The sequence below is a fragment of the Parasteatoda tepidariorum genome, chromosome 8 (genome assembly GCF_982258835.1).
Source record: "Parasteatoda tepidariorum strain Cologne lab strain chromosome 8, Ptep-v5.0, whole genome shotgun sequence".
In the NCBI taxonomy this organism is placed as follows: Eukaryota; Metazoa; Arthropoda; class Arachnida; order Araneae; family Theridiidae; genus Parasteatoda; species Parasteatoda tepidariorum.
In genome coordinates this window covers 77,615,519-77,641,287 of record NC_141762.1, presented here as the reverse complement: position 1 = coordinate 77,641,287, position 25,769 = coordinate 77,615,519, and the positions used below count along the sequence as shown (strand labels likewise).

The 25,769-nt window shown below is 28.2% G+C and overlaps 2 protein-coding genes across 2 annotated transcripts in view; one reads left to right on the top strand and one right to left on the bottom strand.

Moving 5' to 3' along the window:
• Nucleotides 1-23,494, bottom strand: part of IntS8 (integrator complex subunit 8) — a 39,540-nt gene extending 16,046 nt beyond the window's left edge. The window contains exons 1-14 of the mRNA XM_071181204.2: nt 23,238-23,494; nt 21,034-21,204; nt 19,804-19,906; nt 17,685-17,819; nt 15,545-15,610; nt 14,118-14,178; nt 13,188-13,361; nt 8,811-8,903; nt 7,858-8,004; nt 5,842-5,939; nt 4,745-4,877; nt 2,819-2,883; nt 1,381-1,535; nt 58-209 (exon numbers count right to left, since the gene is read on the bottom strand). Coding sequence (XP_071037305.2) covers nt 58-209; nt 1,381-1,535; nt 2,819-2,883; nt 4,745-4,877; nt 5,842-5,939; nt 7,858-8,004; nt 8,811-8,903; nt 13,188-13,361; nt 14,118-14,178; nt 15,545-15,610; nt 17,685-17,819; nt 19,804-19,906; nt 21,034-21,204; nt 23,238-23,349 — 1,665 coding nt within the window. The 5' untranslated portion in view covers nt 23,350-23,494. The remainder of the gene's footprint in view (nt 1-57; nt 210-1,380; nt 1,536-2,818; nt 2,884-4,744; nt 4,878-5,841; nt 5,940-7,857; nt 8,005-8,810; nt 8,904-13,187; nt 13,362-14,117; nt 14,179-15,544; nt 15,611-17,684; nt 17,820-19,803; nt 19,907-21,033; nt 21,205-23,237) is intronic.
• Nucleotides 23,495-23,561: 67 nt separating this feature from the next.
• LOC107454835 (ATP-dependent 6-phosphofructokinase) overlaps nt 23,562-25,769 on the top strand; it is a 38,883-nt gene continuing 36,675 nt past the window's right edge. Inside the window, exon 1 of the mRNA XM_016072163.4 lies at nt 23,562-23,930. Within this exon, the coding sequence (XP_015927649.3) occupies nt 23,741-23,930 (190 nt within the window). The 5' untranslated portion in view covers nt 23,562-23,740. The remainder of the gene's footprint in view (nt 23,931-25,769) is intronic.

Sequence of the window (25,769 nt, the reverse complement as noted above, 5' to 3'; positions counted from 1 at the left end):
GAATAAGATACATGGAAAAGGGTAGAAATAAGAAGTAGGGAATATAAAAGCCCATACCTTTTTATTCAGTGTCCAAAGGTGTTGATAGTTGTGCTTAGTAGAATAAAACTTGGTGTTCCTCAACTGATTCACAAGGTGTTTTGTATTTACGGCTTCAGAACAGGTGAGTAAACGTCTTTCCAAAGCTGCTACTTGAACATTAATGTCATCTAAGTCGAAAAAAATAATATTAAGATGGCATACAATAAAAGATAATAAAAATTTTAAAAAAAAACCTCACAGATTTTTCTTTTCATCAGAATTTAAAATTCTAACATTTACCAATCTAGCTCTTGCTTTTTTGTAACAGGCAAGCTTTTCTTATTCCATGAGCAACCACTTTAGCAGTGGAATGCAAACATTTCAAAACTTCTTTTCTGTCATTAACTCTCCAAATGTTAGACCAGGCTTTTCTGCATGAAACAACCTGTTTTTCACGAGTCATTCAATGAAAAAGTAGTGCATTACAGGGAAATTTTAGCTCAGAAACCATCCTTTAAATCGGAGATAAAGAAAAACTCGGTAAATCATGAAATTCGGTAAATGTTAAATTGGGCCCAATTGTATCCATCTTCTTTATCCTAAACCAATGTTTCCCAAACTTATGACTTTTGTGTACCCTTTCTAAATTTTTCGTAACGCTGTGTACCACTAATAAAAAAATAAATGTATTTTTTACTATAAAAAAATTGCACAAAAGTTAAAAATCACAACAGGCTGCTGACACCTGTTAACTCTGCAAAAAATAGCCAATAGAAAAATACGTAATCGTAAATTCTACCTTTGTTTTTAAATAAAATTTTTTGAAATTTTCGTTTGTAGCAAGATATTTTGCATAAGAACGTGTACCCCTGCTGAACTATTCCTGTACCCCTGGGGGTATGCGTACCACACTTTGGGAAACACTGTCCTAAACTATTAATTTTAAATTTTTTAATAGAGTTTTTTTTACAATATATTTTTTTAGCTTATATTTTAGCTAACTATTTATTTTTATGCCACTTTAGTAAGGGCAAAATGAAATTCTTATATTAAATTTGATTTTTATTTTTTGCACCTACAGTTTTAATATCGAAAATTCTCAGTTCAAGTATTAGGTTATCATTAATATTTAAGAGTCACAATGAAATGAGGTACAGTTGAAAAGATACATAGGCATAAAATAATACTATTCTAACCCCGTATATAATAATTAAGACAGTAATTTAGATATGGAAGACTTAGCAAAATTGAAAATAAGAACATCAGGATAATTAATATAATGTTCTTAAATTTTAAGACTTACTCCAAGTGAGTTTTGCAAGACAATAGATTCAAAAACCAAAATGCTAAAACTATTACCAGTAAAGCTTTTGTCAAATTTATATGTTTCTCTTTTTGCAGTGGGACCATAAGCAAAAAGCATTTCAAGTTCTTCTCCTGTAAAAAGGCCTAACAGATGTTTGTCATATTTCTTCATCAGTTGCTTGGCAGGAATTGATGTCAAACATAATGACCTACAGAAATAAATTATAAGAATAAATATTTCAGACAGTTAAAAGCACACACATAAAATTTCATATAATTTATATTAATAAGGCATTCCACTAATGTTTAGCTCATGTTGAAATCATGATTGGTAACGTTCGAGTAGCTAGTTAAAAAGGGAATTGAAATTTTGCTAATAAATAACAGAGAGGAACCATTTACATCAATAAAAATAGTAAAAAGAAAGTTACGAGAAAAGTCATGATGCTAAATTTCCTGAAGAAATTAAGAATCAGAAGTGATGGAATTTGAATTGTAATATTTCAGATTCTCTAAGATCCATCCTACTTTTGACATTTGATTGAAGACCATGCCTGATTGTCTGGCTATACACTCGCACCCATGGGTGCAAGTTGGAAAAAAGGCCAAGACTGAAAATTTTTTGACTGAAATACCTAATATACACAATACCCCCTCGATATATGCAAACTATCTAAGAAAGCTTTAATAAAAAAGCTTTTTTAAATACTGTACAAAAAATATTTATTCATCTGTCTTTTGATAAAATAACAACAGGACATAAGAAAGTAGACCAATAACGTAGACCTAAAAAATATTTTTAAGGAAAGAAAAAAAAATTCCGATTTCCGTCTTTGAGTCAGTCTTGTTTCCGTCTTACTTCTATCCGCGGACATTTTCGAAAGACGGAAATCCGTCCTGGGGACGGAAGACTTGCACCTATGCTCGCACCACGTTAGTATAGATGATTGTCTCCTAAGTGCTTGTGCAACCTAAGTTCTTGCATCGACAGAGATCATTTGCTAAAATTTTCTTCGTTTAGTTAAGAAAACATATACAGTTGATTTTACAGGATAAAGAGTTGAAGCAGCTGCCATCCAATGACTTCATATTTTTTTATGTTTGAAATATAATCATATGGTTTTGAATTTTTTCCCAGTTTATTAGTTAGCAATTGTAATGAGATTAAATATAATTTTGTCCTTACATAATTTTATTTTAATGCTTACCTTTAGTCTCCAATTTCATGCATCTTAGTCGCATGGTTACCCATACTGTAAAATTAAATGCTTTATAGTATCATGTGGTTTAGAGTTTAAAAACAGAAAATGCGGAAGTATATAAGTAAGCAAGTACAAACATTTTACTTCCAAGTAATGATTTTCAACAGAATAACAATAACAACAAAAAATTGTTTATTATGTAAGAAAATAAAAAAAATTATCAGGCATTTTCTCCAACGTGAGCAGTTGGAAGTTGATATTTAAAAGACTAAAAGTAGAAAAAAGTATACCTAGCAAAGTTTTTCAGATAATTTTTCATCAAGGGAGTGGCAGTTGGAATGACATCTTTCAACAACTGAAACATAAAAAAAGGAAATATACTATAGAAACAATATTTTTTATAAAGTGTGATGATGCATGTAAAAGATACAGTGATTTCCATTACCCATTATAACATGTTAAATATACTAAAAACCATAGACGATATGAAAAAAGTAGTTATGACAAATCCTTTGGAATGCTTAATTCTTCAGCGATTTAAAATTCAGAATAACTCTGAGTATCAAATTATATTGTTATTTTTTCCTGATGCAAGTGACTGATCAGTTTTAATTAAAAGTCATGACTGAGCTAATATTCTTGTTCGAAATTCTGGAATAATTATGATTGTGAATAATGATAGAAAAAAGGTAGAGAATCCATATTTTAAATAAAAATCAGCTATTGGTGAAAAATGATCTAGAAATATGAAATTCTGGGTCCTAAAGAGTTATAGTTTCTAGAATCTAGCAAAATTAATGAAATATACACGCAAAACATAAATAAAAAATTAAATTAATAGATAAAGAAATATGAACTTTTCTTTCTTCCTGCTAGTTATTTTCATAGCGAACATACAACAATTTTTGCTAAGAAAATTACAGATTATAATTTAGGTAATAGAAAACTAAGGCTTACTAATTTATTTTAAATATTCAATTAAAAAAATTATACTTCAACAGCAATACTTACTATTTGAAAAAATTTATTTCTGTGTTTTCTTGATTTTTACAAGCATACAATTATATTAAGTGCTAGTTTCGGGAATTAAATTAGAAAATAAAGTTGGCTAAAGTAATAAATTTAGCAAAACATTTTTCACACCAGTAGAAGTTGAATTTAGTTAATTGTGGTTTGCATAAAACCAAATTAAAATATAATAATACAGAATTTACTTATAATTGATTGGTTATTAAACATTGTTGTAAGCAACAAGAACTTAATTGTATTAACTTAAAAAAATACTTTTAAGAAAAAGTTCTAGGCTCCCTAATTATTATTTATTACACCAATGATTCACATATTTCATTTAAATAATAAATAACCGAATCACAAATAATAAAAATAAAAATCACAAAAGAAAACATATGAATGTTATTTACAAATCTAGTCAAACTCTGAGTGTTATTGTCATATAAGAAGTTTTACTTGAAAACTAAATATAAACAAGTCAAAAATAAAGTTTTTTAATGAATAGAAGATTCCTTCTAACAGTTTCACATAATTATGTGAATGTGACACTTATCTGAAAATTAATTAAATCCCCTTGAAATTAGTGCACAATCAAAAGTGTACACAAGTTTAAAAAATAGTTAGTACACAAGTTTTTAAAAACTACATTATTAAAAGAGTACTAAAAGGGGTAAAACAATTTTATTTTCTCACATCTAAAACTGAATGAATGAAAAAAGTTACTTTAATTTATTTTTTTTTTAGATATGAAATAACATGTACCCACAGATGACAGAATTAGAAAAAAAAAATTTTTTTTAAGAAAATAAAACAAATTTTTTTTTTTTAAATTAAAAACAACATTTTTCAAATAAAACTTAAAATTGTATTAAAATTTCATCCCTAAAATTCGCAATAATTCACAGAATTTGTTAATTAGTATAAAGAAATAATTGTAAAGATACAGTCATGATTTTTAGGATTTATTTTAAGCTTGCAGGTAGGTAAAACCTTATATCTAAAAAGTAAAATATTTCTTATTCAATATAAAAGCATAAGTATTTGTTATCATATGTAACTTTACGTCAATTTTTTTTTCATTGCAAATATTGACAAATGGCAAATGACTAATTAAATATGTGTTGTGTGATTGGTATTTATTAACTAACATATATTCAAACTAATAGCACAAAGACGTCCCAAAAAACAGATGAAATGATCATTACCTCACACAGTATAATCGATGATTTTTCCTCATACATCTTTAGCAATGAATTCCAATTGCTTATAACAACCTCTCCACTGAGTGTCCGCCTAATTGCATTGGAAAATACTACATACAACAATAAATCAACCTTCCTAAAACACAGTTTTAATGTCATTTATGAAATTTTAGACAATCAACATAGTAACTGAAAAAATAGATAAATAAAAGATAAAACAAAATAAAAAGACATAAATGCATGTTTGTTACATTTTTAAATTGAAATAATTAGACATGGACAGGTTGTCCTAAATTTACTTAGTACTCAAAAATTAATAACAAGTACAGATTAAAAACAATAGTAAGTATATAACAATTAAAGTAAATAAAAAAGAACCCTCAAACAGCAAGTTAATGTTTCAACATTTTTCAACCAGATTTTCCGGGCTTAGTTAAAATAATTTGATGGATGGCAATGTAAATAGTAATCATGCGAATCAAAGACAAGAATTGAAAATCACATCACAAATTTTCAAAATCTTTTAATGAACAAAAATCATTATTTTCGAGAAGTCCATCAGGAGCCAAAGTAATATGTTGTGATTAGATAAGTTGTTTTTCAATTGATTTTTGATTGAAAAATCAATTTATAGGTTTACTATCCACAGCCTCATCTATTAAAAAATTTTGTGCTAAATCTGGGAACTTGGAGAGAAAAAAGTATGCCCTGTCACATAAATTTGCTGCAAGAATTGAATTTTTTTACCCTTAAGTTTTTTATTTTAGTCAGCCTAATTTAGGGCAATTGTATAACTTTATTATTATTCAAAAATTCTAAATACATATTAATTATTGAAAAAAAAATTTACATTTTGTTTCCCTAATTTAAAAACTGTTAAAAAAAACTGACACTTAGAACTAGGCTGTGTTATAGATCCCTCACTAAGCGATTTTTTTAAAAATTATAGTGAATAGTGACATAAAAGCTGGCTTTTTTAGAGTAATATGCTTTCCTAATGCTAAGTCCACTGTAAAGTTAAATCAAACTGTCATTGTTTATCTCTAAAACAATTCTAGAAACATAATTTTGGAAAAGAAAAATAGCATAAATTATCTCACCCTTCATAATCTCGTAAAACACTTAATTCAACACCATCTCTCAAAGAAATGGGAAGTTCCATTTTCAAATTATCACTTTTCAATATTTCAATAGTTTTCTAAATAAAGAAAATTTGTGTAAACATCAGATGACGAGTTTAAATACAAAACAAAAAGAGTTTTCTTAAAAAGTACTAAAATGTGTGTTAACTTTCTCTAAAAAAAGCGCAAAAATATTACAACTGTGAGTATAAGTTTTCTACAAAGCTAATAACAACTGAACTTTTTATTATTTATAAATACTGCATGCAAATTTTTCTCCATTAGAATATCCATTTAGAAACTACAGGCTATTGCTTATAAAAAATCAGATTAATTATTAAAAAAAAGAACTAATGGTTAATTCAAAAATAAGAAATATCTTATGTCTTTTATTGAAATTAATAACCATTAACCCCTTGATATATCATTAAACACCTAAAACTCTAAACTGAGCTGTATTATTAATTTCTTGATATAGAAATGATCTTTGATTGCACTGTAAACAACAACTGCTCCAGACACGCCAAAATAATTTTTTTTAAAAATGATAAATAACTACAAACTAAATTTGGAAATATTTGACTATTTTTGCTTGCCTTTTAAAAGGTATAGCATCACATAACTACTATAAAGTGGTGAATTATATAAGCCTAAGATTTATTTAAAAAAAGTGGTGGATAAAAATCTACTAATTTGAATTTATTAAAGCAAAAATCACAATTGATAAACTACCACTTTAAAATACTTATTTGCTGTCCGGAGCAAGTTGGCATCTCTGTGTTGAAGGCGTCTGGGACACGTCAATTATTGTTCTGACATAAGAAACAAATTACAGCTCCCAGAGGTCTTCGTATGTCAAGGTGTTAATGAAATTTAACCAAGTATAACTTTACACAACAATGAAATTAAAATGCAACTGAATATAATAATGGCATTTTACTTGTAAATATGAAAAATTTTTAAACATAACTTGCAAAGGAAACTTTTAAGATTTTTTTTTCCAAGCTAGTTTCATTAAAGGATCAAAAAATTTAAAATTATAAAGTTATAATTAAACAGTAAAAAGGTACTGTTTTAAGGGGACATTGGAATCTTTTAACATTTTGAAATTTTTTTAAAGAAAATTTTCTCAGGCTAAAACCTGTTCAAAACTAATATAGTTCAAAGATTTCTTTACTAATAAAGAAATAATGCAAGTAAAGTAAAAAAATAATAATTAAAAATTTAAAGCTAAAAATATGCTATATTCTAATTTTATAAAACAGAATGAGTGGAAACCTCAGGAATGAAGTCATAAAATGTACGCAGAAGAGGTTTTAAATTAATATTGCAAACTAGAGGAAAAAGACCTATATAAAATCTAAAAAATCATTATTTAGGAAAGACGGCTTAAAACCTGTTTGATTACTGGAAGTATAAGAGCAATTATTAAAAACACTTCCAAGTTTCATCAAACTATTTTTGATGGCTTCAATATCTTAGTATTAATAGAGCAAATTTTGATACCATTCTTTTTTTGTTATTCCATTGCTCAAAAGTTAATTGCAACCCCTAATGCCTGTACTTTTTTTTATACAAAAATTAAAATAAAGAATCAAAGACGGTCAATACAAAATCTCCTGTATGAACATTTAGTGAAACTAAAAAAGCATACGATAATAAAATAAAAATTCAAATAATAACATTCACAAGAATTGGTACTTTTCTGTTACCAATACATGTGACCAGACAGAAATCCATTTAAGATCTTGCACCAAAACAGTTGCTAAGCCTTCTCCTAAACAACCTGGCTGATGAACATAAAAAACTTTAACTACAAGAACTGAACAGTGGCACATTTGCAATTACAGTTGGCTGGATGAGAATCCAATATAGGTGTGATCCCAATAAAAAGTATACCAAGATAATATAATTCGATACCCAAATGACAAAAAATGTTTGAAATTTCATTTGAGGATATTTCAACAATGTTAAAGAAAAAGAAAGTGCCCTTACATTGTGTCCTTCTTTTACGGAAATCTGGAGTGCCTCTTTTAAAGGTGTATTTGCATCTGAACTCTGATATCCAAGGATGTGAGCACAAGCATCATAAAATCCTTTCAATTTAGAAGGATCCAATTGACAGAAAACAGGGTCTTTTATCTAAAGAGAAGTTGAAATTAGAATTTTCTTTAGATATGCTGAAATAGTTACTCAATTGTGTATAAAATTAAAGTCATTTTCAATGTCTGAAAAATAATTAATTAAAAATATATGATCATAAATTAAATATAAATATTAAATCATATGAAAAATATATCATGTGGTGCCAAAAAGTGTAAAAATACAATGCAAAAAAAAAGGGGGATTCTTCTTTTTTCCCCATTTCATTATTATGGCCTACATACAATTATTTTCAACAAGAAAAGTTTAAAACAAAGACAATTTGAGTAATAAAAAATAGGGCAAAAAATATTTTTATTGAAGTTCAGCAAAATTAAAATAAATAATTTATATCTGTAGTATTGAGTTTCGATGAAGAATATAAAGAAATGAATAAAGATTCTTTCAGGAAATGTAGAATTTTCCTGTTGCATTAACAGGAAACATAATATTAACATTAGGATTCACTGTATTAACATTCGAAGACAGTAGCTTTAATTTATGTCAGATTATTTGCCAGTGAATTCACATATGGGAAAATATAGTGCTCCACTAATTTCCTCCAACTGTAAATGCATTGCCGAAGTTAAATATTTAAATTAAATTTTTCTAGAGCAGAAACTGCTCTCAGAAAAAATAATATGCAACTTTAATTAGTCAAATATAAATTTATATAACTTATGCAACATGTTTAACTCTGAGACAATACTTTTTTTTTCTATTCTACATAACACTGAGATGGATTGATTGATAGAATGACAAAAGTAACGATATTATTGGCTTTTTTTTAATTCATAGAAACCTACCTTTGGATACATTTCTGATGCTCTGATAAAATGCTTGCTTGCATTTCTATACTTTTCATGGAAAAAATAATATCTCCCCAAATCGAATGAAATCTAGAAAAAAAAAATTTAAATTATGTAAAGAATTTATGTCTACAAAATAACAGAATGTTAATAAATAATTAAAAAGAACATAATTTTTACTCTTAATTTAAATTTAATTAAAAGATTTAAAACAAAATATTATGTCAAATAAAAATTATTTAGATATAAGAATCTAAATAATTCATTTCTAATAATTCATAATAATTGACTTAATTTTTATGATACAAACTGTTCAGCAATTTTTGGACCTAGTTTATTCTACTCTCAGAGGTGCCAACTATTACAATTTATTTGTTATTATTACGATTTCATATATAAGATTAAGATTTCATTTTGTTACTTTTGAGATAACGATTTTACAGTACATAGAATAATAAAAAAAAGTTCAACTGAGTTCTGAACATTTATTTAAAATAACATAAACAGAGATACTTTTTTTAAGAAACAAATAAATGTCTTTGATCAGGGATGAGATTTGCCAAAAGGCAAAAAAGCTGAATTTCCCCAATAGTAAATTTTACGCAAGCGCAACCCTTTAATAATAAATTTCAGACAGTTTAAGGTAATAAATAATGTGTTGACATACATTTGGTACTAATCTATTATTATATAAATGATTACATTAATACTTAACATTTAGTGAAAATAAAAATTACCAATTGAAAAAATAAAGCTGGAAATTATATTTTTCCTCAGTTCACATAAGAGACAATTATTACTTGAAAAACTACCTGGTTCAGCAAATTAAAACTACTGAGAATATACATTAATATTTCATTTCTTTTAATAAATACTGTTATGTGATTTATAGCAAATATATCAGTAATATTACTTTTTAAATTATATTGGGAAAAAAAACTTTAACAATGGACCGAATCATTATGCTCATATTATAGTCTAATCTAACTAGAGCCCTTTGAAACATATCAATAACAGTGAAGTAGAAATATACAGTAACTCCTTAACATACAAAAATTGCTATATTAGTTTGAAAAATTACATGACAATCAGCAATTGTTTAGATAATTGTCTTTTATTTGATAAGAATTTCGCATTTTATAGCATAAATAACAGCAATTATAAATAAAATTTTGATGATGAGTTAATTAACTCTTTTTCCAAAAAAAAATTTTTATTAAATCCCTTTTTAAGTGATTGCTTTTGCTTGCTATATCTTTTATGTTTGCTATATTTAGTCGTTAGTCCTTCTTCAAACATCTTGTGACAAATCCTATTTTTTCTTCTTTGCAAGCACAGAATTTAAGTTTTGAATATATTCCCTTCCAGTTTCTCTGATGTTGTAACACTTACATTTACTAATAATCGCAGTTAGAAAAACAGTCATCTTTATAGTAACTAATTTAAAAAATTTTACTTCTTACAAGAATCCCGATAGTTGATCTTAAAATTGTGTGAATATGAATAACAATTATGGATTTTGAAATCACATGAATATGAAACTAGATATACGATTTTGAAAATGAGAAAATACAAACTGGGATATAGAATTTTTAAAACGCGTGAATACAAATCACGATTCATAATTTTTAGATCGCGTAAATACGAATCATGATGCGGAATTTTTAGATTGCATAAATAAGAATTATGAATTTTTAGAGAGCGTGAATGCGAATCCCAATGCCTTATTTTAAAATAACGTATAAATACGAAAATCAATGTTTGATATTATAAACCGCATGAGCAAATCAAGACATTGAATTTTAAACTTGCGTGAATATGAATCGCTACATAGGTTTATAAAAAGGCGTAAATACGAATCACAATATCGGATTTTTAAATCTCGTAAATAAGAATTGCAACATACTATACTCAAATCACGTGAATCAGAATCGCAACACGCAAATATGATAAGCTATGTTTGATATTAAAATCGTGTGAATGAGATCGAGATATTAGCAGATTCCAGGCTTGGGACCTCTAAATGGCTTGTCAGAAGCAGCGTCGATTGTACTACAAAAATCGGATCTATCTGGAGGGCGGGTAAAAAATTCCGAAAATCTTATTTGCTGTGAGTAAACGGAGAGAAAATAGCTAAAATAAGTAAAAATGAGAAATGTTTGGTAGCTATGCAGTTTGAATTTTCTGTTTCTCTTTGAAAATCGGTAAATTTTCTGAAAAAGCGAAATACTTATAAAAAAATTGAAATTTTTAGAAAAATCTGAATTTTTGACAAAAAAGCTGAAATTCAAGTGATAAAAGTGAAAAAAGCGGAAATCCGCTAAAAAGCGGAAAAATCTCATCCCTGCTTTGATTAATACACTTAATATACTGAAATCTTGAATATCATGAAATTCAAGGCAAGTATTACAAAAATACCATGTTATTTACTTTGGGAAAATACAAAGTCAATATCACTATAAACAATCACATAGCAGAAAAGTTATACTGAGAAAATAAAAAAAAAGAATTTTTGCCAACTTCTTTCTCTAACAACTAAATTTTAATTCTTCAGATGCACTGAACTTATTGTATTCTTTAAAGTGGCATATACAGGGTGATTTAGTAGAACAAAGTTAAAGATTTACGAACTTGAAAGGGAAATAGGGCACATCCATCGCAAGAATTTAAAATTGCATTGCAACCGATTAGTACTACAATATGGCAATTACAAACGTTGCAAGAGGTAGGGATCATAAAATTTGAGAATTGCATGGCAACCTATGGCCAGAAATGTTCTTTTCCCGTAAACAAGCCTCTGCCTGCCTCATTTCTAGTATATGCAAGCAGTTTTAAAAAACACTTTGGTAAAAGAATGAAATGAACTCAGTGTTCTTTAAGAATTGCCGCACTTCATTCTGTATAAGTTGCTTGCCACAAAGTTTATTCCGGAAACACACCAACAAGTCCCTAACATTTATAGAGCTCAAACTTAAAATGGATTTTTAAAGTATCCACCTTAAAGCAATATAGCAAAAGCAAGAATGGAAACTGAGAAAATTTATTTAATTGGCCAAGCGACCATTAAGTGAATTAAATAAGATAATATGACAAGACTACTACATAGTATTATACGTATGAAAGTTTTTGACAGCATAACTGATCATGGAATTCTCTGTTTCATTTAATAAACTTAAACTTTACAATAATTAATTAGCGAATGAATTAGTTTGGAAAGGATTGGATATATACAATAGCTAAATAACACTGTGCACGATTTTAAAGTAAAGACTCATAAATGTACAGTCAGACCTTGATATAAGGTCACCCCGCATATAAGGTCACTTTTCCAAAGTCCCAGTTCACTGAATAGGAATTCTTTGTTACAGATTATCGGATATATGGTCAAGTCTTAAAAATCATTATCGATTATAAGGTCATTGTTATCTGAGGTGTAACATGGTGTCAGCCACATGCATAGCAAATTATTTTCGTCATGCTGATTTTGTGAGTTCTCTGAATATCGTGGATGACGAAACCGAGGAAGAAGACGATATTCCTCTATATGTTTTGATGGAAGATTTGAAAAATCGTGGCTATGCGGGCTGAATATGGTTTGGAAGAAGGCTGAATATGAAGGGGAGGCTGAATATGGTTTGATTGATAAGGAAATTGCTACCACTTCTGAAGCTACAATTTTCTGAAATTGTTTTACAAGTTTCACAAGTTGTGGACAATGACAGTGAAGCTGAGACTGTAGATGTAACCCAAAGAAAAGCCTTCAATGCAATAAATGTCATACGAAATTTTTTTACAGGCCATGAGGGAGCTGAGGAACATTTTGAGAAATTACAAAATCTACAAAACATTGTTCGAAAAATGAAACTAAAAACGAGACGAACCTGCATAAATGATTATTTTAAATATGGTTAGATGTAATGTATGTATGTACACATTGAAGAAATTTGTAAACAGCTTTATTTTAAATTTAAAAAAAATTCAAAAATCTAACTTTCTTTAATTTTTTATTAATTCTGTTAAAATTTATTGACTTAAATATTTAATTTATGGCCGATCGTTTTCGTTTGTATTACCATTTCTAAAAAATCATAATGTGTACTATTTACGTGCTTAGTTATAGGTTAAAAGGTCACCCCGCTTATAAGGTCACTTTTGCGATGTCCCTTAGGGTGACCTTATATTGAGGTCTGACTGTATATACTCAAAGTGAAAAATTAATTTTTGTCAGGAGTTCTAAGAAATTTGCAAATTATAATGCAATGCAAATATAGTAATGAATTAAATGAACAATAGCATGAAGATAATGAAATGAAAACAGTCTTTCTAAATGAATAAAAAAGCTCTCAGTTATGCAATTTAGAATTGTGAAGTTACCTGACAAATGACATCTTCTTTTCTAAGGACCAGACCCTGTTCCCACTTGTGGTCAGGACTTGGAGATTCTTCAGATAAAGCACCAAAGCAATGATAGAGGGGCATACGTACTGGACTCTCCATTTCCAAGTAGGTTTCCAATATACTGCAGCATCTTTCAGCTTCTTCATTCAACTGTAAATAAAGTTTTAATAGTTGTGGACATTCCACAATCAACCAAGTTAACTTTATGGTTGGTTGTACAGTGCACAAAAACTTCAATCAAATATCTTTTGATCAAATATCTTGAATAACTTTTGATCAAATTATCTGACCTTCAAGTTCTAGGACTCCATCCTGATGGCTCAAGAGAGTGACCTCAAATATGCTAATTAATAAGAGTTGACGATATTTTAAGTTATAAATCGGGCACAAAAACATACTTTCGCTGAATAAACATACATTTTTTCGACGGATTCAGATTTCTCATCCCTTAATGCTGATTTTATCTTTTTGTGTATTTTACTATACCTGAAAAACTTTTTAATCGAATTGAAACATTTTTCCACATAATTATAAAATTCGTTTTTCCAAAAATAATTCCACGCAAAAAATAACCTTACTTAAATATTTATTATTTTTTATTATTTTATTTAAAAAAAGGTGGAAAAAATTTTGAAATTATTTTTGGCCATTATTAAATAAAATATTAAAAAATGACAAATATTTAGCTTTAAATAAAATGTATCTTACAATTTTGCATGGAATTATCTTTGAACAAATGGATTTCATAATTGTGTGCAAAAAATTTTCAACTCGCTTAAACAGTTTTTGAGATACAGCAAAATATGCAAAAAGAAAAATCTATATTAGGGGTCAAAATTTGGACCAATAATAGAAAGATAAAATAATGCTATAAAAATAAACTTTCATAAAAGAAGAAGTTTATACCTTTCTCAGAATTGAGTCGATTACAGCTGAAGATAAAATTGAAGGATCAATCTGTCCAGGGCTGAAAATGAAATTTAATAATAAAATATTTTGTCACAATTTGAATGTATACATAAAAAAAGAAAAGAAAAAACAAACAGAGAAGAACAAACTGGATTAAAAGTTTAAACTCACTACTGTAAAATTAACATCTGCATTTTTTATGTGACTCAGCATAAAATGATTTCACTAACACAAACTTTACATATTAAAACTTTTCGCACGTTTTTGAAACTTTATAATCAAAACATTATAGTTTTTAATAAATACGAAAAGCAAATTCAAAATACAATAAAAATCCAGGTAACCATTTACTTGAAATAGAATTCCAGGACTCTTTCAAGAAAATTTCCATAAAATGAAACTTCATTTTAACTTTAAAACACCTTTTCTTTTATTTGATATCAAACAAAATGCAGTTTTTAAATAAAAATATTTGCCTAACAAAAAGTTTGTAAGAAACAGATTAAAACCAAGTGAATTATATATCTGGTAGTTTAAAGTTTTTCTAGAGATTTCATTATAGATGTTAGGATTATTTAATATGAATCCCGATTACTGCCGGCTGTTACCCTTTTAGTTTTAAGATTGGCCATTTTCTACATTTTATATAGGAATTTCCAGTTTTTGAGAAAAACAAAACTCTAAAAATGTGAAAATTGACATTGAATATTTACATTAACAATACTTATTTATTAGTTTAAAGCCATCATTATAACTGTTTCTTGGTATGTCAAATGTGATGTTTTAAGTTAGCAGTTTTGACAAATAAAACAGTCCAATACTGCTGAAGAAGCAACTGTTACCCCAGTAATGAGTCAAAACTTTAGCTTTCAAAAATGTATAATATAATATAAAACACATTATTTAAGTTATTTAAATATAATTAAAACAATAAATGTCTAACTTTCTTTTTCAACAAAACTTCAGCCTTAGAAATACATCAATAATGCTGCCAGAGATAGTAAGCATTTTCTTGATTAAAGATAAATCTTTCACGCAAAAGTATCAGAATAAAAATTTATATATAAAAATAAAAAAATAATCGAAAGAAAATATACAATGATTAAAATTTAGTAGAATGAAGCAAATTACTTCTTACAAGATTTTGAAATAAACAATCATAAAAGAAGTTTTTCCATTTGAAAATAAAAACATGTCTAATTTTCTTGTTGTATAAATTATGATTGTTACATATTACCATGTTTAGCACACTCTCTCTTTTTGGAAATCTTTATTCTTAATTTAACCAAATACATAAAAAAATATGTTTAAATGTTTTTCAGCAATTATACAAGTTTTAGCTAAGACTAGTGTAGCTATATAACCTGTTGAGATAAATAATGGTATATAGCGTAAAAATATTAATATTTAGAATGCGTACTTACAGTTGCACATTTATTCCTTTCTGGTTTTTTTGAGGAAAGCTACCATCAATGACAGCTCTTAGCACCCTACAAAACAATGATAATCAAGAGAATTAACAATGAGGTATATTGTAAAACTCATAAATGCATAATATTAAAGTTGAAATTCATCAGCTGCATAAGTATATAATGATTGATAATAAATGATGTTAGGCTTAAAGGGGAAAAAAAGTATAGTACAGCATTCTTGCAGCAGCTCATGTGGGACAAGGATGTTAAAGCTCCACAATTTTGTTAAAAAATAGTATAAGTGCAGCGATGTTTTCAACCGCTTTTACTTCCTGGACAAGTTGGTACCTAGCAATATGAAGGTGAGCAGGCTTCTCAATGCCACTGACAGTTCAAGCACAGCCATTCACCAAAGAACTTCAGTGCCTACATACACTCACAATTTGTCGATCAGAAAGACAACAAATCGCCATTAATAAAATCAGAGGATTCAGACACTTTTTTAAAAACAAATCAATGAAACACAAAATTATTCAAATACTGAAACACAATAAAATCAATGTAACCACTTTCTAAAAACAAATTTTCGAAGATATATTCCACAAATAAAAACATAAATTTCGAGTGGTTTCTTGTCTGATTACACCTTTTTTTGATTTTTTGGTTTCTACAATGCTATTTACTTACAGGGTGACCTGAAAAAAAGTATTGCAACTGCAATATCCCAAAAACAAGTGTACATAATTCACTCAAACTTTAGGAATAAACATTAATTACAACCAAATTCGCTATGCAATTGCAGTAATTTTTTTTCATGCATTTTTTCCATCACTTTCAGAATTGTGTAATTACACTGGGTTATATGGATCCCTGAGGAAAGGTCATCAACTGCCGTTTTATTTTGCTGACTTAATCCGTAAGACTGATTTCTGTAGGGAAATCTTCAAGACAAAAAGTATTTGAAGAATCCCAAAATGGTTTCTGAGTTGAAGTGTGTAATTTAAAAACAAATTGAGCTCATTGACGTACCAACACTGGGCTGTGTAAAGCGACATTCTGCTTCAGTTACGTCACTGCACGCTATGTCAGACATACCATCCTAGTGATTTAATAATTTTAGAATATTTATCTTTTTTCTGTAATTGGAACGAAATATATTTCTTCATCCTTTTCTCTCATTCCATTTTATTTTTGGGGCATTTTTCTCTCGTCACCATAAATCTAACAAAATTTACTTGATAACAATCAGAAATTAGGTGAGGCGTATTGAATTCTATAAAATATAGACACATGGATTTTAATACTCTTGTCTGACTCAGAATTAAATAATTTTGAAAATCAACAAAATAAATAATTCTAAAAAAATTCAAGAATTAAAAAAAAAAAAAAAAGAGTTCTAAACAAATTATTCTAAATTAAAAAACTTTTTTCAGGCTCCATATTTTAATTCTGTAACGACTATTTAGAATTACCTAATTAAATTTTCAATAAAAAACAACATGAGAAAAAAAGTTAATAAAAGTTAATAAGTGATAATAAATGATTTTAGGATTAAAGGGCAAAAAATGCATAGTACAGCATTCTTGTAGCAGCTCATGTGGGACAAAGATGTTAAAGCTACACAATTTTGTTGAAAAATAGTATGAGTGCAGTGATGTTTTCAACTGCTTTTACTTCCTGGGCAAGTTGGTACACGTGATCTATAAACATGTGACGAGAGACATGTGATCTATAAACATTCACACACATTTTCGTACACCAATTATTATATTCTTATGGTTAAGAAAAACTTAACTTAGGCAAAGCAAAAATCTTAAATAAAGAATAAATGCTTGAATAAAGGGAATAAATGCAAAAATAATTGCAAATTTTCAATTGCAAGGGTCTGTCTAGATTTTTCTGAGAGATACCTATTTTGAGAAAATTTAGACATAATTTGTGAAAATTAAAAATTATATTAAAAATCAACACAAAAAGAGTGATTTATCGTTTCTTATGGAATACAAAAATAAAATTTTACGAAAAAGTATTTTGTGAAACTACCTTTTTTCCAAAAGTTTAATTTGTGAAGGTACCGCTAATAGTAAATTTGGCCTGGACAGATCCCTGAATTGTAAATTGAAGTATACATTACAAAGTTAAGTAAACTCACCAAGAGTTGTATAAAATGCAAGCAAACAAAGCATCTGCAGACATATCCCTTGTTATAGTATTATTAATATTAGAATCAATGCTAGAGATCTTCAGAAGTTCAGTCAAAAGAGCTTGCTGCATAGTTAGTGGCAATCTGTAAAATAAAAAGATGAAGTAAACCTTTCATACCTAGTATTTAGAGAAAAAAATAATAAATACAGTAAACATGATAACAAAGAAGAAATCCAAATTATTCATTATAAATTTTTAGAATAAATTGGTTTCTTTCCCCAATTAATTAACAGAAAAAACTCAAGAAATTTTTAAAAAATAATAAATAAAAACGAATAGAATATGTTAGGAGAAGGAAAACTTGAAACTTTTATAAAAATTATATACTATTTAAAAGTGCAAAATTATGTGTGCATTATCTTTAAATCATTCTGATCTGAAGAGACTTTTTGAATCAGATCAAACATATTATATAAATTTTTCAGGAATTCCACAATTAAAGAATTCAGAAAACCTTGAGGGTATTAAAGTACTTTTTTATACAAAAACGAAAAAAATTAAGCACATTAAAAACAGAATTAAGAGCATTAAGAACTATTTGATGATTAAGATTATGAGAAATTAAAGATAGTCAAATCTCCATAACTATTGCCTATTTATAGTTCTCTCTAATTAATGATTTATTACGATTAATTGCAGAGCAAAATTTGTCAGGATTTCTCAATAGCTTTTTTTATTAAAAAAAATAAATTGTGACAGATGTTTATTGAAATATATTTTTAATTTCAAAGTGAAAATAACTAACTATAAAATTTCTTTTTTAATGCTTATAGAAAGATCATTTAAAAAAATTAAAAACCTTCCTCCCTGCCTATTCCTAATAAAAGGAAATTAAGAATTTTAGTGGACAACATGAATGTTTGAAAGCTATTGATGAAAAATCCACATCATTGGACACTTTGCTTATTTTTATTTTAGTATAGAAGGTAGATTCTGAAACAAAACAGTTATGGAACCAAAAGGTGCCTGATGAAGATTTTCCCAAGTTTCGAACCTTTCTGGAATTCATCAACAACGATGTTTCGTCGCTCGATGTTCTGTAGAAATTTATAATCCTGCAGTTCCTAAAACTGATGAAGCAAGGGAAAAGAATTTCAGCGTGTACAATTCAAAAATAAAATGCATGATGTGTGTTAATGCGCACATTATTTAAATCAATGTACGAAATTGAAATCTTTTTCGGTTTTGGATCAAAAGAAGATCCTTTTGCTTAAGACACTTAGCAAGATGAAGCCACTTCGGTCCACTTATTGTACCAGCCATAAGCAAAGGGTTATAAGGAAATAATTATGTTCCGACTGTTTTTCTGATTAACATTCAGTTTAAGAACGTACATCGACTTACAGATGTGCAATAAAGGCAAACATACTATTTGTCTTCATGAAGCTGCATTTAGTCATGCAGTTACACCAAAAATGGAACTGGCAAAAGAAGATATGTCAACTGTGATAAATTCTAACAGTTTGGAGAGATTTTTGAAATCAGATAGACTTCTTACACCTTAAGTCTATGCCATAGACTCTGCAGGAAACAAACATTTAATAACTTGCTTATTTGATTCAAGATCTGAATGCTTATTTACATCACAGCATTGTTCTGAACTATTGAATTTAAAGCATAAAAAGTTGCATTTTTTAGTTAAAGGAATCAGATCAACAGATTTATTTTCTGTTTATGACAATATTGATAGGATAAATATCATGTCTTATGTTTTAAATAAACTTACTGCTTGCATACCAAAAGAAAAAACAATTGAAAACTTAGATTTTACTATACACAGTGTGACTATATTATGAGTTAATTCGTAACAGACAAATTTGAAATTATTATAAACAAGTTATAGCCCAAAATACTGTAATTGGTTTGATAATTTTAAGGAGAAATTACTTAAAGTGTTGTTTTGTAATTGGTAGTAATAAGCCATTAAAAATTCTTGAATTGGATTTTTCCATAACTTTTTAAAGCTTTCTATAATTCTGTAGTTAGAATTAAAACCCATAAAAATCCTTAAAAATTAGTAGTAAATTTTTTTTAAAAAATCCAAAAACAAAGAAATTTCAACTCACTTTTTTTCTAATATATTTAGGTTCCATTTCAAAAAGGCTGACACCTTTAAGGCAAGCAGCTTGAGAGCGAGTTTCTTTTTACTTTCTTTATCATCACTACTGCCTGCAAAATGAGAAACAAATATTGAATAATTAAATAAAGAAAGAATATAACAGTATTTACATAACTTCACACACATCATAGCAAACAAACAATTTAACATTACAAAAAATGGAAATACAGTTGAATAAAAATAAGCTCACTCTCGAAAAAGCAAGCTTACAAGCAGTATAAAGACATTTTTTTTTGAAAAAGTAATATTGTTATGTTATATAAGGAGCAATACACTTCAGATAAGTTTGAGCTTGTTTTTGAGAACCAAGCCCGAAGAACTTTAATCCGAGATATATGCTGCATAAAAGCTAAATTATGCAGTTTCACTACTTCGCCTATGCCTGAACAAGGAATTAGTCATTAAAACCTTTTTATCTCTAACGTGTAACAACAAAATGAGAAAAATCTAGAATTGAATGTGAAGGATAAATACTAAAGAGAAATTGTCAATAACAGCAAATATTCCAAGTTTTTTATCATTAGTTCCCAATCAGAAGCCTTTTTTGTAAACTGCTAAGTTTAAGTATTTATTTTTATTTTGCTCTGCTTCATCTATTACAGTATGTAGGAATGTTTTTATCAATGTAGTAAACACTTACATGTTAAAGAAAAATAAACATGATTTTAATAAAAGCAAAGTGTACCTAAGATTTAATAGCAGTATTAGTTTTTTTATTGTATAAGATTTTCTGAGCTATTTTTCCTTAAATTTTTTGTTTCATAATATATTATTTTAACTTAGTCTATGATCTGAACTGAATGACTTATAACCAAACCAAACATTTGTTTAAAAGTAGAAAAAGTTCATGAAAATGTTATCATGAGCGTGAGCCCGGCTTGGGCTGAGCCTGTCTCATTCTTCATGCTATTTTTATTATGGATGGAGAGAAAAACAATTAAATGTGTCACAGATAATATGATTACAAAACCTGATTATTTTTATCATTTACATTTATTTTATTTTTATTGTAAAAATTTATTATAGAACAAGAAATTCCATCTAACAGGCAACTAAATAATGAATAAATGTATAATATAGCTTGTAGCAGTATGTAGCAGCAGCATAGCTAAAATGTATCAAAAATAAGAGATAACAATATAATATCATCAAAATCATGCCTTTCCTGAAAACATACTTTTAGAAATTTCAGCTTCCATAATAACATCCTCTCCATTCCCAAAGATTGGTGAAGGTGAAAAAGGTCCAGAGTTATTGTGATTAGAGTTGGCATTTCCAGCTTGATCTAAACCATAAGGATTCATAGAATTGCACAAGAACTTTATGATTAAGTCAGTAGGACCGGGATCTTGAAAGAAATAAAATGTTAAAACATGATATTATTTGCATATTTAAGTTAATTTAATTAAATACTGCTAAAAGCATCTTAATTAATAACAAAATAGAATTTCTCTTAAATATTTTATTCTGTCCTTTTTTTTTTTAATTGGATACATATAACAATTATATATGCAACCTTTATTATTTGAAATAAATATTTCTTCCTAATTCCTTATTAATATTTTTTTTTAAAAATAATATTCATGCTTTTATAATTTCGTTTTTGTGTTTCTTTAAATCAAAAGTAAAATTGCTATTTTACTCTTGCTTTTTTAGACATCATAGTTTCTTTTAACTTAAGTTAGCAAAAATAAATCGCATACTTATGTCGCACAGTAAATTTTAGCTAATAAAATTATTTTATTTAAATTACTAGAGACAGTTGCATGTCATGGAAGCACTAATTTTTCCTGTTCAGGGAAAAAAAAATTACATCATTCGCTCTCTTTTGTTTAAGATTTTGTAGGGTAAAGTTGCTTGGATATTTTGCATAAAAGTGTTTTTGATTCCCCTCTTAGCATTGGGTTATAGGGTTGTCTGGCCTAAAAGTTACATTTTATATAACTAATTTCAATTTACTAAAAACTTTACTTGCTTTTAAAGTTCAATTTCCTGAAATTTATGAGTTTCCATTTTAGGACTGCTATTTACATCTACCATTTTCAGATGCAAATAAATCACAAGGTTTAGATTTAATGAATATTAATGTTTGTGTATATTCAGTTTTGGAAATAATAAAGTGAAATTTGCTTATTATAGGGTATTAAAGTGAAATTTGCTTATTATAGGGTATTAAAGTGAAATTTGCTTATTATAGGGTATTATAGGGTTTATTTGATAAATAATTCTGGGCAATGGATCTGAAGATGTGTATTTAATTGTAATTATGTGGTATTTTAAATGAAAGATAAGTTATGAAATATAGACCATATAATAATAAAATATTGAAGTTATTTTGTTAAACTCGAGGTACCATAATTGAGGTTGAAGATTTTTATATGATCAACCCTTAGTCAATTTGCGATAGAATTTAAGAAATTTAATTATAAAGCATTCCGAATTATCATATTCCGAATAATCAATTTTATTGATAATTAGGTGATTTATTAATAAAATTATAATTTTTTTAACTGTTTAAAAAACTTAATTTTATAGTACTAATCTGAAACAATTTTCCCAAAAAATCCAATATGCCTCACCTGCCTATCAAGAAGAAATTTAATTCTCCCTCTCAAAAATAAAGGGATGCGTACAGAGGATAGTAGAGGAGTTTTTAAGGATCATTTATATATTAAAAAAAACAGAGCGTTCTACGAAGAAGAAAAATCATTGGCATTATTCTTTCCGAGGATTAACTCTAACTTTACTGGGCTATAAGGTTGAAAATCAAATTCAGTTTTAAATTTATTAATACACTACTAAGTTTTAAATATTTAAACACAACGAATGTATAAAGTATATAGAGATAGCAAAATTATTAGACCCCAATTTTAACTTCACTTCAATTTGTCAATTTTGTATTTCTGATCACCCCAATGGAAAAGTTATACCTACATGCTTGTTAATACTTAGTTAGGGTAACAAAACAAAGTTTATTTTGCAAATTATCATTTAGAACACACTCAACACAGTAAACGCGTTCAACCAAATGGCCTCAAAATATAACGAATACAGTATCCAGGAAAATATAGGCAGTAAAAAGCCTGTAGCATTCCTTAATGTTGCAGGCTCTCCATATCGATACCCTTTGAGTTCGTCCCCTTCTAGGTTATTTTTTCCCTTTGGTTTATTGCGGCCGCTACAAAATTCTTCCCTTAAATATTGTCAAAACACGTAATCTGCCTAAAGTGCTAGTTTTTTAATCAAGTCTTACAAAATATAGCATGCAAGGTATTAAAGGGATACACATACATTATTAATACCACACACATGCAGTCTATTATCCAAAACACCTGTATTTAAATAACAATAATCGAAACCATTCAGTAAGTATATATTTACCTGTGTTTGGTTCAGAAAGATACCTTTCTAAAAGAGCCGGATTAAGCAAAAATTCAAACCATAAAATTTTCTGTGGAGATGGTGGGCGATGCTTACTTCTTGGATCAAACATTATTTTAATACGCTATTTATTTAAGGAAAAAATATAATTTTTAAGAATTCGAAAAATAAAATCCGACTAAACTTTTGCTAGCAAATGTGAAATGTTAGGTACTGGAGCAGGCTCAAATCTATTCGTTAAAGCTCTTTTTGCTTGTAGCTTGTGTGTTATCAAAATCGGTGCCAGAATTATCACTAGGTTTCGGTTTTAGTTGATAACTGCTAACCGTTTTTAACTGAAAGGAAGGTCGCTCAGGACGGTAGTTGTCTGCTAAATTCGAGTGAAACCTCACGTATCTCATTTTCTAAATGTTTTAAAAGAAATAATAGTTTGGTAATAAAACTGCTGTTGCGAAAATAAAGAGAAAACAATATATATTAGATTCCAATTTAGAGAGATACTTATGCATCGACAAAGGATGTCAGATCGTTATTCAAGAGCCGACACCGGAGCAATGTTGTCTCCTGATGGAGATGACAGCAAAATTAAACCTTTTTTTCAAAGCAGAGAAGGCAGAGCCGTCCAAAGAGGTTCATTTAGTGATAAAGGGAACCGGGCAATCGGTGTTTTTACTAGTGGTGGAGATTCCCAGGGTAAGAATTATTCTAAAAGGATGATGAAACAATATAAGATGTTTCCGAAACTAAAATTATTGTAAGCTGTATCTTAAAACAAGGGATATTATTTGCTGTTTCATTAAGCAAAAGTTATTATAGAAGTTTTTATAGAGCAATGGTTGTTGTAAAATGTTAATTCATCGAACATAAGTAATTGCAAGTTGTCCAATGAAAAAACAAAAATTATCTTAAGTTTTACTTCTAACTAATATCAGTATATGACTGATTTTTTCGAAATTAAAGAAATGTCAAAATTATAAGGGTCATATTGTTTAATACTTCCCCCCCCCCTACATATGTTGAAAAGATTACCATATCAGCACCTGCTCAAATGATCAAGTTTTGGGGGCATAAGAATATAAAAAAATTCCATAACTGTACCTACTCAAAAATAATTGCTTCTAAAAATTAACATTAAATAAAACATCACAAAAGGAGACCATTGTGAAGGCTATAAATCAGCTATCTCTACTTCTTCACATTTATTTTTTTAAATTTTAAAAGATCAAAATCACTTTGGTAATTGTAGTTGGTGCAAACAGATACTTAAATGAAAATATTCCAGAGAAAATAAATTAAACATCCTAGCCCCAAAGGAAAAGCCTTTCTATATTTTTTAAAATTTTATTTCAAGTAAAACACCTTCAAAGTATCTGAAGATAGATTTTTTTTTCATTTTTTTTTTAAAGCGGGGAAATCAATGTATGGTCCTTGAATGATCAGGCCACTCAGTTAATCAGTGTCAGGATAAACAGAGCTCTGGTATTAGAGAGACAAGACTGAGATTTTTATTTCAGAGCTATGTTGTGCTTTGTATATATACCCAGTGGCATCTTAAAGCCCACCCAGCTTCACGTCAACCCCTTAATGATCAGTTAATTTTCAAAAAAATGGTCATGAAAGTGTCAATTTTTTTGTTCCTGAAAATTATACATGTATTTGATTAGTGCTGACATCTAGTTTAAAATAAACTATCTACAATTACCTTAAAAATATCCTGGTACTGCCACCTGGTGTGTAAAATGAGAAATAGAGTGTTTTCCAAGCAAAAGAAAAGAATTAGCTTTATTCTTATTTTCGCGTTACTGCTCAACACTCCAGCCCGGAAACATCAAGGGAGCGAGAAATAGAGAGCGAAACGTCACCTTGTCATTTTCACGAGAGCGACAAGGAAGGGAATAAAAGTATCAGCTTGTCTGGGAAGTAAGACTGGTTTGAATGCATTGTAATCATCATACCGTTAGTAAATATTGTAATTGTGAGACTTTATCCTCCAGTGTTTTCATTACAGAAAAAAAATGGGAGAGAATTTCTCACCCTTTCTCAAAAACAGGGTGAGATTTCAAGAAGTTAAGTGAGATTTCTAAAAATTAAAAAAACACGAATAGACTTGGAAAAAAATTATTTCTTTAATTATAATAAATTTTTAACATCTTCTAATTGAATATTTTTGCTGCAACATCATATGAAAAATGTTCTATATCTACTTTTTCATAAGGTATTATATTTATTTGGCTGAAAAATATCCGTATTTGTTTCAATTTGACCGTTTCTACCGACATTTGTTTCATTTTCATTTGTTTGTTACGGAGCAGAAGATGTCGCCTTAACAAGGTATTTGTCCATCTTACATGCATGCACAAAAAATGTAAACGTCTTACTTGAAGAAACCTTACCTACATTGAATACGTGGTTGCAGAGAAATGTGTTCTGAAAGGGGTTTCGTGGTTCGGGGGGATCTGCTTTTCACACCGGTTCTGAACAATACTGTGAATACAAGAAAAGTTAAACAGATTTTAGTCAAAATGGCAAAAG